This window comes from Seriola dumerili, unplaced genomic scaffold (assembly GCF_002260705.1).
Source record: "Seriola dumerili isolate Sdu_G_001 unplaced genomic scaffold, Sdu_1.0 BDQW01000538.1, whole genome shotgun sequence".
Lineage (NCBI taxonomy): Eukaryota > Metazoa > Chordata > Actinopteri > Carangiformes > Carangidae > Seriola > Seriola dumerili.
In genome coordinates, this window is record NW_019174793.1 from 274,998 (window position 1) to 289,863 (window position 14,866).

Consider the following 14,866-nt stretch of genomic DNA (forward strand, 5'->3'; position numbering starts at 1 on the left):
TTGGTTTTAGTCTTTCTTGGTGATCAACAGAGAGTTCAGAGGTCAAAATGACAAAGGTTACACATTTATATACATGTAATAAATATATTACATACTGCATACGTGCACATACTATGTGCAGTAGTTCGAGTGACATGATTGCAACAACATCAGGTTTTACTATGGTGCAAAAATATTTACATACAATATCATGTGTAAACATTTATTTAGTCCACTCTCACCACACCACTCTTTGCTTTAGTGCTTCACCAAAGCTCTTGACAACATGCTGATAACACAACATCTTAATACAAACACTGTACTTTTTGTGATCACAGACAACAGACTGATTTAAAAAAAAAAACAATTATGTGGCGAGTTGGCCTTGTAATATAACCTGTCGATCTGGGATTTAATTAGACATAAAATACTGACTTCACAGCACATTACAAAACACAGCCCTACTATTTCAACCATCATGACCAATCCAGTTTCTTTACATTGCCTGTGTCAGCAGGCAATGTAAAGAAAAGTGTAAAGAAAGTGTTAAACTATGAGCACAAAGCAGAAGTTTTTCAAGAAAATATCTTTCCACACTTGACAGGAATGTTTCAAAGGTGACAGAAGTTAAAAAAGTTGTTTGCGTTATTCGCCACAGATTCATATTTTATATCATTTTGGATGTTTAAAAGAATTGAATCTATGAAATATCCAAAAAAAAAGACCAACTCTTTGCAATGATTTTCTAGTGTCTCAAGGTTTAAATCTGTCTCATTCTCTTCATCTAAAGGTCTATTTAAATATTTAAGAGGATTTAAGATTGAAATATACATATTTAAACATGTTTCCTACATGGAGGTGTGCAGTTCCCACTACCATGTTTTAGATTTGATAGGAAAAAAATGACGTTAAACAGTCTTGCAGAAAATAGACTTAAATATATACTGCTATACTGAACAAAAATATAAATGCAACAGTTTTATTTTTTTCCATTAGCTGAAATCTACTATCTAAGACTTTTTTGAAGCACACAAAAGACCCCCCCCCCAAAAAAAAATGCATATCTGTAGCTCAAGTCACACAGTTCAGTACCTAATGAATGTAAAACTGCACATTTCATTGTGACCAGCCCAAGGCACACCTGTGCAGTAATCATGCTGCGTAATCAGCCTCTTGCAAAAACAAATGTGTTGCATTTATAGTTGAATCATTGCACCTGTTCTTGAAACCTCCTCTATACCTATTTAGAGAGTGTTTTTTATGTGTTGCTATTGCACATCTCGTGTAACAAGCTAAAGCAAGTTAACCTTGAAGGGGGAAAAAGAAATCACAAAAAAAAAAAACGCTAAGCAACAGACTGAGAGATGTGTTTGTGTAAACAGTAGCCGACAATTCACCTGTGCCGGCTGCAGTAAAAGCCGAAGCAGTAAAAGTAAAAGGTTAACATAGCTGACGTTTGTCATTTCACCATGGGTTGCAGTGTCTCCCATTGGGACATGATTCATACAGCGCATTAGCCATTTCAGTGCAAGATGTTCCTGATCCTTAAAAAAAAGGAAAAAAAAAACATGGCAGTTTTCTGCAGCATGACAGCAATAAATAAATTAATGATGGTCTTTCGTGTAGTAGATCATTTACTTAGAAGAGTCGCTGAAGCCAGACCACCAACATCAATCTCTGATGGCTGATTAGGTAGAAAATCTGGGCTTTTCTCAGTCTAAATTACCATGACAGTTGGTACAATAATCTCACTCTCAAGATCAGGAGTGAGAAATTAAGACAAAACCGTCAAGAAAAAAATGTGTCAGTCTTGATGATAGCACTGTTTCTTCATGTCTTAGACTATTTGCAAAGATAACGGCACACTGAGCTTCATAATACTTTGGCTATTTTCCAAGGCAAAGTATTTAACACATTTGCGCTCGTACTTCCCATCTTTCATGTTTCAATCCAACACGGTTAACATCATGTCTGCTTCTTCTTTTTTCTTTTTTTTTTTTACATTCTCCCACCATTGCAAAAAGACTTTCATCGTTAACAATGCGCACATCTCTGAGAATTGATTTAACGGGGCTGTGCCAAAATCCACTGGAGACGGGTTCACGTCTGTTACAGATAGCTGATTTCAAGCACAGAGTTTTTGTCCAGGAGTTCTTCAGGTTGTGACCTGCTGTTTCGACCGGGCAGAGAGGACACTGCCTCAGCAGGATCGAGGCCTGGGCCTTTTCCAGTCAGTTGCTTGGCACTCTGACCAGAGTCCTCCGGCTCAGGCTTACCCCTCTGCACCGCCTGTGTCCTGGAGCCGTCCGTTACTCCCCTGTGGTTTCCATTTTCTGACATTTTGCGTATTTCACTCATCTGTACGGCCCCTTCTGTTCCGTTGATTTCCTCCTCGTCTTCGTTTTCACCACAGTCTTCCCTATGCGCCTTGGTGACTCCTTCACTTTTTTGCATTTGAAGCACGATGCCGCCCCACTCCTCTGTGGGCCGCTGTGCCTCAGTGCCGGCCCTGTCGTTGCTCTTCACCCTGCGTGAAGTGCGGCACAGGGCCTTCCTGAAGCCTCTCTTGAAGTTGTCGGACAGAAATCCGTACAGTATGGGGTTGGCGCAGCTGTTCGCATATGACAGCACGACAACAAAAAAGTAGAGCCCCCTGAAGTCCCCCGGCAGCACCACCAGGAGGTTGATGATGTTCAGAGCGTAGAACGGTAGCCAGCAGAGGACAAACACGGCCACCACGACAACTACCATCCTGGTGATTTTACGCTCTGACTTCCTGCGTCGAGAGGATGTGGCCTGTGCCCGTTTTCCAACGGTTCGAACCTTTTGAAAGAAAAACAAAAGATCTTTTTAGCTGTCTCGTGTAAACACTCACTGCCGCTAATGCTGCTGTATCACATCAGATACAATATGATGTAATATGATTTATGACATGAGATACAGAAACATTTTGACTGAAACAGTTAAACAGTGCATAGCTCAAAACACTACATATCGCTTGTTGGGTTAGGGAAAAAAAATATGTGAACTGATCTTTCAAATATTAAAGTAAACAGCACAAGAGAAACACATTATTACTGATAGCATCAATGCTACTTTATGCTCTAAAGTAATAAAATAAATAGTCTTGCGTTAGATCTTGTGGTGGATACTTAATGTTTTCCCACAGAGTCATAACAATACTGACTCGGGCACAGTGTGCGTTTCCATTTTCTGTGCACATATTGCATCAGTGTAAGTGTCCTCCATCATCATTAGTAATCCCAAACGATAACGGTCCAATTATAAAGAATATTAGCATGTACCCATGTGTTTGTGATGAAAGCTGTTGCATTAAAGGGCTTCACTGCTCTCTCTCTACATGCATACTTACATAATACATATTTTTGGTAATATATCTGTGGCAGAAAAATAATGTTATACAGTAGAATTGCAAAGTACGTGGAGCTCTTTAATTTATTTTTGACCATGTTTGGTTGGTGGCTCACAGTTGGAGCCCTTCTCCAGCGTGGTTCGATGCGAAACTGTCCTGGTTGAAACATCAGTACAAATGATAAACATCTGTATTGGAAATTATCTGATTCTTTGAAGAAAAAGAAAAATTTAAAGGCATGAGCCTGTGCACATATAAACATATAAATAGACAGTGGCGTACCTACCTTTGTTGCCTTGGTTACTATAATAACGGTCATGGCTTGGTTAGGTTTAGGAAAAGATCATGATTTGGGTTTGAAATATCTACTTCCTCAACATGAGATGATCTTTGTTGTCATGGTTACAGTATGAACTCATGGTTTCACGTGGGAATCGAACATCGCTCTCCTCGTTGTTTGTTGACACATCCATCCACCTCAACTGCTTCCTAACGCTGACTTCGGTGCTCTTTATACTATGCGTCACCGCACTTTTCCCTTTGCTCCTGTCATAATTATAAGCGTCTCCTCCCACTTCTCAACTCTGTGTAAACAAATCTAAACATCTGTGTTACTGTAAATGTTTTACCTTGATGACTATCAGCAGGTAGCACAAGCAGATGACCAGCAGCGGGCAGAAGAACCCAACAGTGCACGTGTACACGATGAAAGATGTCTTCCACACTTCTGCTGGCTCAGGCCACACGATGCTGCAGTTCCCATCGTCCTTCAGCACATCGGCAAATACCACCACCGGCAGCACCACCACGAAGGACCCTGCCCAAACTGTGGTACTGATGGCCTTAGCCACATGGGGACGCCGCCACCAAGAGGAGCGGATGGGGTGCACCACGGCCAGGTAGCGGTCCACTGACATCACCGTCAGGCAGAAGATGCTGGTAAACTGGTTGATGGCGTCCACCGTCATGACCACGCGGCACATTAGAGAGCCGAAGGGCCAGGAGAGCAGAGCGTTCTGCGCCGCCAAGAAGGGCAGACCCAGCATGAAGAGCTCGTCTGCAATGGCTAAGTTAAGGATGTAGATGTTGGTGACTGATTCATTCTTGGTGTAGTTGACAATAACATGGATGACCAGAGTGTTTCCCACCAGGCCAACGACACACACTATCCCATAGATAAGAGGAATGAAGATTCCAGCCAAACCAGGGAGCGATCCAGGTTCAGGTTTGGTGCAGTTCAGACAGGTGCTAAAGAGGAAAGAGCCATCGGTTGGTGTGAAGCTGAGAACCGGTTCAGAGGGAGTGGAGAGCAGCAGGAAATGGGAGTAAGGCGGCGCAGAGCTGTTGCTCCAGGTGGCTGTAGGGGCTTCCTGAGGCAGCAAGGAAAGCTGCGTGGCCTGGATGATCTCCATGGAGGCGTTAAGGGATTTGAGGCAACAGAAGTCGGTAAGATCCCATCAGTGACAGGTAAGCAACCCTGAAACGCAAAGCCAAGTTAGTTAATGTGGCACATTTCAAAAACAAAGGCAATCTAATGTGCTTTACATTAAATTAGAGCTGTAGTTTGAAATTTTGGGTATTACACTTGTCTGCTTTATGGGGTTGGAGGTAAGAGGTAATTAGCTTATCTTAGCTTAGCTTAGCACAAAGACTGAAAGCAATCACTTTGTTGTCAAGAGTTAGATGAAGACATACACCTCCAATATCTGTGCATTCAATATTTTTAGCCAACAGTCTGTTAGCTTAATATTTCTTAGCTTAGCTTAGCTTAGCTTATCGTAAAGACTGGAAAAAGGTAAACAGCTACCGTGACGGTGTCCAACAGTAACAGAATCTGACTGATAGCATCTCTAATGTTCACAAATTAACATGTTATATCTTGTGTTGACTCTGTAAAACACCAATGTGTAAATGCAGGTTGTGTGCTTGACTCTTTCTTGGATGGGAGCAGTGATTTCTTTTGTTTTGAGGTTGTAGGCAAGTAGCAGAGACATTGCACAGAAGTGCTGGGTGGGACACAGCCTGGTGGTCAATATGGGTTTAAGGCACCAACCACGAACCGCATTGTTTCCGGATCAGATATGGCGAGGGACCTTTGCTGCATATTTCTCTTTTCTCTCCCTGTGTCACTTCTGTCAACTCTTGGATGAGGGCCCCTCTCCTAAAATCCCAAGTCATCATTTTTACATTTTCAGTTTGTGAACAGATAAAACAAATAATATATAATTTGTCAATTGGTAAACCTTTGAGAAAGCCAGGCTAGCTGGTTCCCCTTGCTTCCAGTCTTTATGCTAAGCTAGGCTAACTGCCTCCTTGCTCCAGCTCCATATAGACATTAAAGCGGTATCAATCTCCTTTTCTTACTCTTAGCAACTGAATCTATTAAAGTATTCCTTTAAATGACATGAAAAAATAAATACAATGTAAAACTTAAAAAAATTAAAGGGATAGATACCATTGTTGAACAGAAAAGGAGAAAAGACTGGGAAATTAAAATGCAGCCACCTAGAGACATATTGATGATGTGGACGGTCAAAATTTTCAAAAGTTTGGTCCAATCTCAGCCCAGTGGCTTGTAGAATACTAAACTACTAATCAACTTAACAACCCTCCTTCCATCACAACAAAAACAAGCCTGCAGCAGAACAGAAACATAACGCATTTAGTTCTATTAGTACGAGACCTGTTTATGAAGCCATACTGGCTTCTTAATTACCACCGGGTCGCACAAAGGCACACCTTCATCCCTCACAGCGATGGCTAATAATTGGTGCTGTGTTAGGAACAATACACACTGACCTATGGAGAAAAAAATAACGGAGGCATGTCCTTCACAACCTTGGCTTAACAGCATTAATGAGGATGTGAGGATGCCGGGAAGAGAAGGGGAAAAAGGAAGCAACAATAATTTACAGTGCTGCAGGATACAGGGGGAAATCGTGAGGGATAAAGTAAGGATATCAACATTAGCAAATAAAGGGAAATACTATACAGCTTGTTCAATTAAGCAATTAGTGTGTTTGGAGAGGCTTTTTTCTTGTTTTTATATTTTGTAAGAACAATCACAAATGGTTAAAAAACAAAGAGAAGAAGACAAAACAAGTTGCTATTTGATTACGTTGGCTTCATTTCAAGCTAAAGCTCTAATAAGAAAGTCACCTTTGTTCAAACTGTTGAAATATTTGGTACACATGAATCTTTCTCCTGTAGCTTCTGTATTTTTTATTTCCAGGTCGAATGTAACAGCCAATAACTAGAGGTCAGGGCCTCAATTACAAAATCTAAATGGCCTTGGTTGGTACTTGGTTGGTATATGCTGTGCAGCTGTGAGATGACCTGAGCCACTTCATACTTCAAAATATGTGAGTTCACACACTTACATAATCCAGCAAATATGCACATGACAGTTTTTGTTATGTAAGGTCATTTTGTAATTTTGTCTATTGTATTTTCTGGAGCCATAAAATCAAAGAGCTCACATATTTTACATTTTTCCAGGGTTTTATATGAAGTGTTGATCCATGAGAAGATATAGTTGTGGTTAAAAGTGTCATGGTTTGCTATGGCAGACACTTTTTGTTAGTTTTGTTTGGACTTTTCTCACTTCCTGTTTTATTTTGTAATTGGTTTCCTTGTGTGTCTCAGGGTTTTTGCTTCCTGTCTTGGTCCTGTTTCTGTGTGGTGATTGTCTGCCCCGCCCTAATGTGTTTCACCTGTGTGCAATCACCCTTGCCTCCCTTGTCTATATAGTCTTTGTGCTGCCCTTTGTCTGGGTCGGTTCGTCTGTGGTCTCTCTGTTGATTTCTGGGTTTGTCCTCGTCGGTTCACGTTTGGTTGGTCGCAAAGCTGTTCATGTGTGGTTGTTCTCAGTCTGTTCATGTCTGCTTTGTCCTCGGTCTGTTCATGTTGCCTGTTCCTGTCTCCTGTTTTAAGTTCCTGTGTTTCCCTGTTCTTCCCCTGTGTTTCCCTGTGCTTCACCAGTGTTGTGTGTAAGGTTCTTGGTTTTGTCAAATAAACCTTTTGCACCGTCTCCCAAGTGTTGGCTGCATTTTGGGTCCAGCCTTACCCCCCAAACCCTGACAGCTGTGACAAAGAGAACTCTCAGAAGAGATTGGCTGACTGTTTCTTGAGTGATCGAATAAAAATATAGCAGATTTCAGGTAAAACACTCAGTGAAACTAAATCCTGCACGGTTAGATGGCTGAACTTAGACCTGCTTTATAATTAAAAAAGACATGGAAATCTCATTTCATACAATATGGGACCTTTAATAGAATTGGTAAATCTACAGTCATTTTAAGACACTTGATGCATTTCCTGAGCCTTAAAATAACCCAATCCCCAACTACATATGAAAACTACATATTTGGTAGTGCCCATATTTAAATTATAGGTAGATATATTCTTGTTTTACAACCAAATTGATAGAAAATAAGTTAAATTTAAAACTATAAATTAAAACACCACCTGCTCACACAGAGTCCTGCAGTGATGATAAAGAATCTCCAATTAAAACCTCATTTATAACAGAGTAAATATGGGTAAGAAAAGGAAAATATAGAAACTGCACAAGATAAATATACGAATGCAAAGCAGGCCACTTGTTTTAGCTGATCATAAATCGTAACAATGCCTGCCTGGAGGAGAGAGATACAGGTTTATCACCAAAAGACCTGAATGCCTGGACCAGCTGGTATAACCCAGGAGGAGGGAAATTAATACACGAACATACAGTACACATTTATCATCTTCTTCTAAATCATAAAAGACTATAGGCACACTAAGATGATTTTTTTGACCAAATATAGTACTTAAAAGTAATATATAATCACTGAATGTCCTACTCAAGACAAGACCTCCCTTACATATCGGGCAGCTCGCATTATCACGCACTTCCCTAGATGCTCCTGATTTCACCCTCCCAACAGCCGACCATCCTAATCTCTGACACACACAATAAGAGCAGACAGACAATCCTTCTTTCCAGAAGGCATCACCTCCTTTGTCCGCTGTTCTGTGCCCAGGTCTAAGAGGAACTTCCTGAGATATGTTGCTATGGTGATGGATGATCACAACAAGGTCCCAAAAGGCTCTGTATGGAGCAAGTCAAAGAGATAAACAAGAGAGTCCAAATGAATGCTGCTTGAAGATCCCCGGGTGCTCTTTACATTCAGATACAAAGGCAACAATGAAATATACTGTGTATTGTGTGTCAGTGGACAGGTGTGTGTATGTGTGTGTGTGTGTGTGTGTGTGTGTGTGTGTGTGTGTGCGCGTGGTGTGCATGTGTGTATGGAAACTCCTTTTCCCTCTGTGCATCTGCTGAGTGCAGATAATACAGGTTCGTATTTTTTTTCCTGTTACTGTTTATGCTCATTAAAATTCAGTCCCAGCATATTTGCCAGAGTCAAAAGCTAAATTGGGGCATTAACTCCCAGACTAGATTAAAATCATGATTTCAACATGAAAGCCACTCCAAAGCGAACATTCACATCCAATGACTTCCTCCTCTGATCCACAGAGCTAATACAAAAACATTGTGTGATAACTACTTTTAGTGAATCTTGCATAGCCAGACCTCTCTTATCACGCTCATACAGAGAAAATAAAGCTCAAAGGTTGATTAAAACGGGGAGCAGACAGAGTGGGAGTTATTATTCTTCAGTGAAACAACACTACAGGGAACAGTTTGTACTTGAACAGAGCAGGTGCCATTTCTGAAGGTGTGGGAGGGAACGTTTTAAGCTAATATCCAATCTAATTGATGCCTCGACATTACAAAGGTCTTGTTATTCCAAGTATTATGACAAGATTTTCTCCAGAACTCTGTGATCCCGCTGAACAAGATTATATAACCTTAAAGCTGCACTACTCAACATTTTTGCTTTAATAACAATCGGTCAAATGACGTCCCCCTCTAACCTACGCAGTGTTTTAGCAACTTTTAGCAAATTGTTTTAGCAACCTAAACCTTTACTGTTCTGGTTCACTTTCACCACTCTTATCCTCATTTCCAGCTGCAACAGCCAGCTGTTTTTAGTGAAAACAACTGTACAGTACCTGCCCAGCACCACATGGCAAACAGACAAAGGTAAAGATTAGCTGTGGCACGTTTAGCTGCCAACGAGCCCGATGCTTTCCTCAGGAGCTGGTGGAGACCAAAACAGTGGTAAAAGGAGAATGAATATTGGACTTTAATTCGTCACGTTGACATAATCATGACTCCAAATATATGTTAGTGTTGCTCCGAGTCGAGCACATGGAAATTGGCAACTTTTTGCTAACACACTTCGCCACAACAAGGTGGTGTCAACGTGGTATTTAGAGGTTGTTCAACGATCAATTATCGACTCATTAATTTTTTATATTAAAAAATGCCTATGGCAGAAAATACTAAAGAAAGTGTCTTTTTCCTTAATGAAATCTTTATTCCAAGAAGAAAATATTTTTAGCTCAAAGTGTTCCCACACCAAGCTTCGCCTTGCTCTCTTCATGTTTAATCTGCGATGCCTACGGCAGCCCGTGTGCTGGCAGCTGAGTTTTCATTTCTCTCTGTTGAAAATTAAAATTGCGCCCCGACTGGTTGCTGCCACGTAGTGAACTTCATTGCATTGCTTCAAGACACACTACACAAAACATAACCTCGTTGATACACACCATTAGATCGATCAGATTCCACGTAATTGACAAAATTCTTAACAATAATTTTAATTTTATTTATTTGATTAATTTTAGATCATTGATTAATCATGCCCACCCAAAGACCACACCCATTAATTTTGATCTCAACTACACACCTGTAAAGTTTCGTGACTGTATCTTACACTAATGCGTTGACGAAATCTGTCCACAAACAAACAGACACATAAAAACCTGCCAAAGTGCTTAACGCCACCTCTGTGTTAGTTCCCGCTACAGTAGGTAACTTCAGGACAACATTTTGCCTCGATGACACACACCTACACACACACTCACTCGCACAGTTAAAGCAATACCAGCCATGCCGTTGCGGCAGGCAATTAATTCAGGTTTTAACTGCGGAATCGATTTCCAGAGTGTTTTGATGGCTTGTAACAGTGGAATAATTCTAGGAGAAACTCTAAACTCGTGCTTTTGAGGTGACATTTAATGTCTATCTCACACCAGTCAATGACAGTTTTTGTGAACAGCGCAAACACCTGAGGACGAGAAAATAGAGTCACACATGACACAAGGACACGTTTACTTTCAAGATCATCTCTCACATTGTGCCTCCACACAAACAATATAAAGAGATGGCAGAGAGGCAGAGAGAGGCATGTTAGTCCATTTCTTGCTACTTATTGTGATTGTTAACACTAGTGATCATCAGGCTGTAAGAGAGTGAAGTAACAATACAGTATGTGTCTAACTCTTGGCAATGAATTTCCTTTAGTTTGTCAAATCAATCTCCGACAAACATTTTGAGAGCAACAGTGAAAATGTGAAACATCTTGCTCCGTGCAAGCGCCAACATGCTCCAAAGATGTTTATGTTTCTACCCCTAATTTTAAAAGATCCAATATTTCTTCTGTATATAAAAAAAAAAAAAAGTGATACAAGGCAGATGAAAACTGGTGCAGTCTCTGTGTTGTTTCCGGTCCATCCATCTCAGCGTTGTCAAGTCAGATCCATGGGAGGAAGGGGTGAAGAGGTAGCAGTGCGCATAGCAGTTTGCAGTGTCTGTTATTATAACACCACTGTACAGCAAGTCAGCTTTAAAAATTTGTCTGAAACACCACAACTGTCCATATCACTCGTGGAAGTCCAAGTATTGTGCAAAATATGATGAGCTGTGTATGAACATGGGAAAACAAAAATACCGATTGAATATTAGTTGTTGAATATTAGACCATTATCAGCATTTAATCATTTAATTGTCATTGCTCTCCACTAATGTCCTATCACTTGCTGGAGCCAAGACGCATCCTTCATTCTCTCCCGGTTGAATTGTTTATACTGTGAGTTTTTATTTAAGAAACGTCAGTATGTGCAGAAGGAGAGCTCAATCACACTCCTCCTCTCAGACATTTAACAGCCGTGTGATTTTGCGTTTCACGGCTAAATGTGACGGAACTCTGCTCGAAGGAAACAAAGCAGGGTTGTGTTTGAATTAGTTGGAGCAAAATACACGTTAGTTCCTATTTGTTTGGGTTAAATATTTAATAAAGTGACACTGAACCTTTATCTGTGCGTTGTCACTCAACACCTTTGTCTCTTGGCAAAATAAACTGCAAATGTGTGCAAGTGCTCACAGAGTACTTGGCGTATTGATGACACTGGGCGCCATGGCTGCCACTCCTGCAGTATAATCCACTTCTCCATTGATTGCTAAGTTCATTATCTTACACTCTTCGTTTGTCCACAACATTCCTGAATACACTGCTTGCATAACATGCTCATTGTCAGTCATCGTAACTCAGAACAAAGCTCCATTTTGGGGATTGTACTGACAGATTCATGGGCGAAGTGACGAGTGTTTGGACCAGAACAAACAGGGTCGGCACCGGAGACTCTGGGTTTCTATTGGAATTCATTGTACCTGCTGTGAATCCAAGCGTCAGCTGCTGTCCTCAATGAAGGAGCAAGTTACAAGCTTTTCAGAGCCTCCTTTCAAGCACGCAGCGGTTGAGTACTTGTTTTTTAGTGGAGTGCTCCTTTAACATCAGTTTCCACGCCGCTACAGCTGCAGTTTTACAGAGACGACACATTTGCAGGCACTATTTTCTGTGCTGAGCACCCATGCATCAGTCGAGCTTTAACAGGCCACACTTCTGACAGCGATTAACCTCTCACGCAGATGGAGGACCACGTATCCAGAGATGGCAAACACATACAAATACATCTTTAACAAACAGCCACGCGGCCTTTGAATGAATTTCAGCAGCTGAATTTTCTGAATGCAGTCAGTATGAGAGGCCGCTACATGATTACATGGTTGGATACTGGGGGGTGAAGGGATGCTTCCTCCTCACTGGAAACTCTATTGATGCATGTGTAATTGCCTCGTAGTTGTTCGAAGCCGCAGCTCAGTACAAACACCCTGCTGATGTGATGGAGAGACCACAAGGTCACCATTAAAACAAATGCCTGTCTGGTAAATATTTAGTCAGTGAAATTAATTCATGCTAATTGTTGAAATGGCCAAGCATTACTATTATCTTCAGTAAGTGCATTTCAGGGCATTTCCATTGTTTGTTTTACACTGTGTCTGGTTTCGAAGTTAAAGTTGTTCCCATTTGGTGACCTTTTCTGACAGTGTATAACATATTCGCATGGCATTTTAACAAACAGTTTGTAGCAATTAAATGCATTTGAGACCCCTCGTTGTGAATTTCACCGATCTGTCATTAGTACTGAGCCTGGGGGACTTTCATAGAGATCTCTCCACCCTTGCTTCACATGTTTTACACACTGATAACACCTGATCTACCGCATCTGACGCCACAGGACATAAAACCACCATCTCTACGCATAACTGCACCCCTGTTCCCAGAACGACGTGTGCACCGGAGCCTGTAACGCGCTCCTGCATCGTATGGCGCTCAAATATTGCCGGTGTCTGTTCGTAACATTTCTGCTTGCACACTGAGAAAGATATTGCTTTTATCGGGCCTGAATGTAAGAGGAAATTAATACGAAGACCGTTTTCAACCACAGAAATTGACTCTGTTCTGAAACATCAGTTATAAGTCATTAATATGAAAATCTTTTATGTTGCCAGGTAGTGTCTGGTGTTTATGCTCCTCCAGCCTCCAGATATTTAATCCCGTCACTGGACTGTTTCTTCTGGAAGAGAGCTGCAAAGCATCTGGACCAAAATTAATCTAACAACCTATTAATCTATACAACTGCAGACTCGATAGACTGTTTCCTTAATCACTTACTATCACAGACAACTGCAGACTTTGCTGCAGACTCAACACTTCACAACCTCAAAGCACAAAATATCTTCTTATGGTGACTTTATATGACCTATAAGTGTGTTATTAGTAGTGACAACTTGTGAACCCTTTTAAGGGGTGACTCATTAGAAAGTGGCGCCTGTTTTGTACAGGTAAATGTAGCACCGCATGAACAATATAATACCTCAGAGGGAAATATTGTACTTTTGATTCTAATACAACTGAGGATTTCACACAACAAAACAAGAAGTGATCATATCAAATATGATGCATTAATATAGATTATAGTACGCAACAGTAAATAAAATTCTTGAAATTAGTTCCATCACGACAGGCTACAACAGTAAAATACTACCTACAAATAAATGCATTAGCAGCTGGACTGGCACTCAGTAGAGTGCATATCTCAGCCACGGCCAAACATTTTCTTCCACCAGAACTGGATTTTATGTGGGTCGGCACCAAAGTTGTACAAACTCGTAGACGTCATAAATATGTCAGATTGATTTTACATGAAGATCTAAATATTATTTCCTGAGAAATTGACGACAATGTCTCACAATGTTAAGGAAGGTGATAAAAAACAATTCCTGGCTGCACCCCCTTTAACCAGATCAGAACCACACCAAGATGTAATGGGTTCGTCACTGGCCCGTGCCACTTCCATCCACCATGTTCGGTGCAAATCGGTTCAGTATTTTTTTTTTTTGTAATCCTGCTGAAAAACAAACAAACCAATAGACACAGGTGAAAATATAACCTCCCTTGGTGGAGATGAAAAAAATAAATTAAAAAAAACCTACTAACATATAATATAATTTATTATTAATTACTCAAAGTGAAAAAGCAACAATGCCAAAAGCTCCATCGCACAGTACTTTAACACCACATACACTGGTACACACAGTGATGCTCCTCGCAGGAAGACAGTGAACTAATTATGTGAAAGCTGCGGTTGTTTATCTGACAGATGATCGACAGGAATCCCGAACGGATCCACTCGAGAACAAGAAAGTGTGAGTGGAAGAGAGATACACCGATACACATCAGCTAATTGGCAATCCCTCAGTTTTATTCCCCAAAGGGAGTCTATACTTCCTCCGGTTCAATCAACAGATTTACAGGGTTGGACCGAGTCTACAGCCCCGCCACAATGCTGCCCCCACACGTTTCATTACAAAGACCGACAACAGCTCGCAGATTAGCCTGAGCGTGATCAATACTCCCACAAGCTTGTCATCCATATTGAAACGCACGGACACGCAAACGCGCTCGCGGGACTTTCATGAACGTGTTAAACCTTTTTCCGCTCGTACGTATAATCACAAAGCATTCACACAAAGAGAAACATACAGGTGCGCTCACATACACGCACCTTCAAATGAGTCATTGTTCCCTGAGTGACGGATTAAACAAAGACAAAGACTTTGCAGCTCCCATAGAGAGCATAAAGAGGATTTTGAAGAGGGTAAACTATGTGTTTATGTTATATGTATGTATGTTCACTATGATTCTACACACAATATTAGCTACAATTAAGTCTTCCCACACAGTGTGCAACTCACATGCGGTCCATACAAATGCAAGTGAT

The 14,866-nt window shown here is 40.9% G+C and overlaps 1 protein-coding gene across 1 annotated transcript; it reads right to left on the reverse strand.

Annotated features, from left to right (window-relative positions):
- Nucleotides 1-2,088: 2,088 nt before the first annotated feature.
- On the reverse strand, nt 2,089-4,764 carry LOC111235859 (somatostatin receptor type 5-like). Its single transcript, XM_022764427.1, has 2 exons — nt 3,982-4,764; nt 2,089-2,802 (listed from the first exon to the last, which is right to left on the reverse strand). The coding sequence occupies exons 1-2, from the start codon at nt 4,762-4,764 to the stop codon at nt 2,089-2,091; spliced, it is 1,497 nt and encodes a 498-aa protein (XP_022620148.1).
- Between the last annotated feature and the right edge of the window lie 10,102 nt (nt 4,765-14,866).

Bases quoted from the DNA above. Each gene is read 5' to 3' on its own strand.
- LOC111235859 (XM_022764427.1), bottom strand. From the start codon at position 4,764: ATGGAGATCATCCAGGCCACGCAGCTTTCCTTGCTGCCTCAGGAAGCC. The intron at 2,803-3,981 runs GTAAAACATTTA...TTCTTTCAAAAG, and splicing joins ACCTGCTGATAGTCATCAAG to GTTCGAACCGTTGGAAAACG.